Here is a 6,028-nt window from a genome sequence, read left to right as displayed (position 1 = left end):
AAAAAAAAAAAAAAAAATTAGTAGAAGTTAACCGAATTTTTCGTTTTATTTTACCATCCGATAGATAAGGGGGTCATAAGGTAAATGATCAACTTACATTACACAGGTAGCCTCCAGGTCAGGATTGCCGCACACTAGGGTCATAAGCCATTATATGCTCGTCAACAGAGCTTCTGACTTGCCTCACACAGCGCAACGGATTTCACTGTAGTTTCCGGTTCAGTGTGTCAGTTAATGTTGTCCAGAGGGAAGAAGAAAAACTATAAAGTTCCTCATTTTTAGCACTTGTAATCCCGCGAGGTCGGCTTCGATATTTTGATTTAGATTCTTCCACGGTGAAAACGGGACAGTAAAAGACTTTAAGAGGCATCGAACTTAGTGTAGCACTTTGTCTTTTTGGGTTTTCCCGAGTAATTCCCACGATCTTTTCCCGAGTAATTCCAACGATCTTTTCCCGAGTAATTCCCGCGATTACAAGATGAGCTTACTCGATATACTGTTTATAAACCAAAAATGGGTTCCTAAAATCAGGAAAAATAACTTATATCTTTAGTTATTTGTGCTCGATATTTCTCGTCTTAGTGTAAATATATTGGGCTACCTGTGTGTCATCATGTAACTATAGTAACGGCCATAGCTGAATTAACCGCGGCTTTCGAAAGGGTTTTGTAATTAGCCAATCACAATGCAAGAAAAGTCAAAACATATATCCAGTCAATGAAAAAATGACTATGTCGCACTTGCAGTCACGTGCTGATATATCGCCGCAATAATGATGAATTCACCCCGGGGTATTAAGGAGGCGCTGTAGGGTGGCAAAAACACCTTGAGATCGAAAGCATATGTTACAAAGGAAAATATTGCCTTTCCAAAAATTCACCTGACAAAAAATCGTTCCAAAACAGTGAAATTTATTTGCCACTTGGGTCGTAACAGTTGGAATTGAACAGTTTGAATTAAATACATGTTTCAGCAATATAATTGCCATCTTCGGTAGTGCAAGTACAAGTGTAAGTGCAAGTGCAATGAAAATGAGTCTATATTTATGCTATACAAAAAAAACAAAAGAATACAATAAATTATTGCATTATTCAAGGTGTTCGGCGTGCTTGAGTTGTAGATTAAGCGAAGATCAGTTTTAGCAGCCAATAGGTTTTTGCTAGTTCATGGTAAAAGTCATGTGACCAATCACTTTGAAAGGCCTATTCACGTTAAGCCAGCAAACTGCCCGGCAAACTGAATAAACTCCTTCGTAATCTTACGTCCTTTACCTTATACAGTAAAAACGTCCAGCTTCCTGTTTGATAATGTTATGCGTGCATTGCGTGGGAAGAGAGATCAGAGTAAATAAGGAAAAAATAAAGACTCCAACAGCATCAAATACTCCACTAATCTCGCCAACATTATGAACCGCCTTGCCAAAACCATTCTTAATTTTTAAACCAAAGGTCGATGACCTTAGTACTTTTGTACTAGACGCGCGTCGTATATCCTTTCGACGGTTCAATTAAAACCCCTCGGAAGTCTAGTCACTATTACTTTATTCTAGTTTACCCGTTCAAAGTAGTATTCCTCTTTGCTGGAAGTAGGGTAGTAGGAGTTTACTGTTGTGGTTCAGTTCGCAACGAAGAACCGCCTTCATGTAACAATTCTCTCGTGTTGTTTTCTTTAGCTCTTAGTTGTGTGTTAAGTAAATAAATCACATTGTTACGGAAATCCAAAGTGACTGATTGTTGCAGATGATAATGCGAATAGTTCAGCGAGTAACGTAATAAGGAAGTCACGAAGTTCCTAATATAGAGATGAGTTATATCTGCGCTACTCGTGATTCTCATTCGGCCAAAATTATGACTTCACTGGAAAAAGCTGGATTAGACGATGAAAGCTTTAACTATCGCGGCGGAGACGCGATGAGCTATTAGTACTTATTGTCGTGCTGTGAGAGGTAAAAAGACGAAAAGCACAAATAAAAGCTGTCTCTACCTGCCCGTTCAGGTCTTTGTTTGGTATGACGCGGTATTTTAGACGATTATGTTATGGCACGCACTTGGGAAAACACAGGAATCCCAGTCACTGCATTGCGGTTTTGTGTACCTTTAATATTATACTTATCATACTACAGCCGCGAGGGAGAAGTTTAATACTCTTAGATGTATAGGGAATGAGATTGTAACACTCCGCTTAAGCCGTGTTTGTATTTTTCTTTGAGCAGAATCTCTCCTCTTTCTCTCCCAGTTGTTCTCCCCCTCCCTCCCCCCCCCCCCCCCTCAATTTAATACCGAGAAAAAAATCATGCTTGCGGGAAACACTAGCCTTGACGCTTGCGCTTTTCTATTATGGATGGTTGATTGCCTGAAGGACGTCCCCCACTTCAATTGAAAACTTTTCTCTTTATAATACTTCTGGTCACTTGAATCATTGAATTCCCCATTTCCGATCACACTGATTCACTTGACTTTTAAGAAAATATTAAACAAAGAAGCAAATATATTTAAGGGGAATTTCATATTGCGCACCTCAGTCTCAGTTCTTTCCATCTTGCTTTGGCCGTCCGATGCCAAGCGCGGCATCTGTTTTGCGCGTGCAAAACTTCACAACATGTTGCGCAAATTTGCCTAAAGATCGTGACTCGCCTCAGCGTCGCAATCTCAGCTCTTAACAATTTCTTTCTAAACATCAATAATGTCAAGGAGGTTCTTGCATAATCTTTGCCGGGCAGTTTATCTTGTAACTAAGATCACAAGGCCTGCTTGTGAACGCTGCTGTGTCATTGATCTTTGTACCCTTAAGCTATACGGGCACGTGTTCATTTCATTTTCGCTCACAGTTGGAAAATGACAAACGATGTGTCAAAAGCAGCAACTAATCTAGTTTTTTAGGTGCCTAAAAGAATTTCCGGGTAAATCTTTAGCCAAGAGACATGAAGTTCATCACGAGGTGCTCTTTAATAGTGCGAGGTTGTTTGGAGGTAGTTCTGTTCGGGCGCGATTCTGGTGTGTGGCCTTTCGAAAGAGAGCCTATGTTGAAAGCTCTATTGACCCCTATCAGATGTCATATCACAAACAAATGAATGGACGAATAAATGAATGAATCGAGGGTTTTATTGAACAATTTCTATTTTCTATTTCTGATCTACGAACTTATTTTGTTACAATCAACCCTTAAGATACGTTGCGAGTTTGGAAACTCTATATTCAATTCGTTAACATTTCTGGAAAAAATTTAAAGATTCCTATCGTCTGAGTCATTTTGGACGTTCAAGATATCCTTGAACTTTATGGCTGTGTCTATACTTACACTCGCCTTACGATGTGACATTTCCGTCGTAGCTCGAAACTAGCAATAACTATCTCGTTAGAGATGACAATACGCTAGATAATTATATAAAAATATATACACTGCACAGCAGTTTGACAAATATTATAGTTTGCGAAAACCACGAGATATTTCTCGTGATTCAATTCCATTCTCAAAACATGTGAAAAATTCATACGAACCCAATGTTTTCTTAGATGAGTGAAAATATTATTTCGTTATATATTGACAAAAAAATACATATCCTACAATTTATAAAAATAATATGAAAAACTATTTATACACTGTTATAATTCTGTATATCCATAAATTCTTTCGTATAAAATATCTGAATTCTAAATATATACTGGTATATGTACACATACATTTATAGTTTATACCACATTGAAGCTGGTGGAGTTCTTTCGAACGCGGTAATGAGTCTTGCGATGTTTTGCGAGGTGGTCGGAGCGGGAGAATCTCTTGTCGCAGATGTCACAAATAAATGGTTTAATTCCGCTGTGCGAGCGTTTGTGGCGCGCAAGTTCGTCAGATCTCGAGAATCGCCAGTTACAGCCTTTCCAAGTGCACACGAAGGGTTTTTCTCCGGTATGTCGTCGTATGTGCGCCTTCAAATGCGAGCTCTTTGTATAGACCTTGGTGCATCCAATGTAGTGACACTTGTACTCGCGAGTTGATGCGCGCCTGCGACCCGGCTTTTCTACCCGGTTGCTTACAGAGTTCTCGACTTGTTTACGCGATGTACTGCCAGGGATACTGTTACAGGTAGAAGACGGAGATCTATCTAGTACTGTAAGGTGCACATCACATCCATACAGAGAGTCAGCCGAGTCTAATTTTTCCATAACATCACTACTGGAGTCACTAACCGAGCACCCATCACTTGAATCATCCAGTCCAAGAAGACCTGATGCTGATATAACTAAGTTGTCCTTGTTGGTCTTCTCAAATTCCATGGTATTGCTATAGTATGAATTAAAGGCAGATGAAATAAGGTAGTTCCTTAGCTCTATTGTCTCGTCCTGTTCCTCGCTGATGAGAGGGGTCTCACGGATGGAATCCGCTAGCCCTTTCGAAAAGAGGTACTCTATATACACATCAGCGGGACAAGAAGGTCCCATAATGTCATAGTTAAATGGGTCATCTCCAAATACACTCGGAGAGTCCAAAGCAATGTCCTCATCAGAATCAATAACTCCACCAAATAGAACATCAGGTACTTGCGCATCCATGCTGCTAGGAATTCTTTACAAAATTACCAACTCAGCTTCTGCCGGGATTATTCTTTGCACTGATGACGATGTTGTTGTTACTCGTGCGAGTTCAGGTCAGGAATGATTCTGGTTGTTTCAAAACCGGCGTCAAGTAGCGAGTGTATGCTCAGATGTATGCACAACAAACACTTTTTAGCGCCTCTGTTGTTGTTACTCTTCTTGGCCCGTGATTGGCTTTCTACTCCTCTCTCACTTTGATAACAATCATTAATTATACAATTACGAAGCAGGATCCTGATTCTCAAACAAAGTGCCAATGAAAAATAACAGATATTCTTCACGACTTGTCACAAGCTCCTCCGGAATAAATAAACCAACCAGGCTTCGAATGACAAACACTATGCAAGTTGGTATTTTGGAACGAGAGAAAAATAATGACCGAATATAGATTAGAACGTGACCTCTGATCCCGAAGACTTATCAATTGGATTTTGCCTCAACTTGTTCCACTAAAGAATGAAAAGTTATCGAACTGGAGGGCAAACTATATTTGTCTTGCGACAGAGTAGTCCATCGAATTTGAATAACAAAATACTTCCCATAAGGTCGCCTAAAAGTTGATTAGAACGATAATTACAGCAGTCCAGAGGTGATAAATTAGTTAAATATTTAAGTCCGTGTTGAGAGTTACCAGTGTAGGTAAAATCCGCGTTTGACGTTTAGCTCTCGCAAAGTACACAAGAAACTACATACTTTTATTCCTAAGCCTTGGGTCATTTGGTTAAATTATAAACGTAAAGCCGTAAATCCTTTGTGATTTTTCCAAATTCGGGCAACCTTTTATGGATTTTGTTGACTGTGTGGAACATCTAGGTGTGTCTCACTGGATGAGCGTCAAGAACATGGTACCTGCTGCGAGGAAGTTGATAGAAAAAACAATTAGCCAAGTAATTGTTTTGCTTGAACAGCAGACTTAACCGGAAAGCTAGTACTTAATCGCATTTCGTGGTCAAACACTGCCGAACTGACATATCATTTGTGCACCTTAAAGAACTTATTCAGTTCTTACTTAATCCTATATGTGTTTTTGTATTGACTAAGTTTAATCAAGTTTGCCAACACACTTGCTGTCGGGCTGCCTCGATATCGACTTCTCGAATGCGTTCAGACTAAACTTCTGTAACCCTAATATTGTTATAGAGAGTAGGATACTGGGGCTATAGTTCCAGTGTTCGACCCCGTAGATGTAAATTTTACACAAGGATGAAGTTGTAATAACAATGTGTCAGGTTTGTGATGTTTTGTTTGGGCTAAAGTGCTTTGTTTCATAACGTCAATCGGTTTAGATCTGAGGGCTCTGCTCGCTCGAATCTTTTTGTGTTCTCATCGAGTTACTTGAAGACCCGGAACTTCGACCAATTGAAAAGGGTTATCGACACTAACCGGAAGAAATACGTTCAAGTGGAATGCTAGAGCAATGCCTAACTGAGTCAATATTG

General features: G+C 39.6%; 1 protein-coding gene across 1 annotated transcript; it reads right to left on the bottom strand.

Moving 5' to 3' along the window:
• Positions 1-3,083: 3,083 nt before the first annotated feature.
• LOC116305906 (uncharacterized) lies at positions 3,084-5,672 on the bottom strand. Its single transcript, XM_031715907.2, has one exon. It carries the CDS (start codon positions 4,545-4,547, stop codon positions 3,690-3,692), a length of 858 nt encoding a protein of 285 aa, XP_031571767.1. The 5' UTR covers positions 4,548-5,672; the 3' UTR covers positions 3,084-3,689.
• Positions 5,673-6,028: the final 356 nt, after the last annotated feature.

This window comes from Actinia tenebrosa, unplaced genomic scaffold (assembly GCF_029948245.1).
Source record: "Actinia tenebrosa isolate PJP-AT-01 unplaced genomic scaffold, QUT_ActTen_1.0 PGA_scaffold3__52_contigs__length_22856419, whole genome shotgun sequence".
Taxonomy (NCBI): Eukaryota; Metazoa; Cnidaria; class Anthozoa; order Actiniaria; family Actiniidae; genus Actinia; species Actinia tenebrosa.
This window is presented reverse-complemented; position numbering and strand designations above follow the sequence as displayed.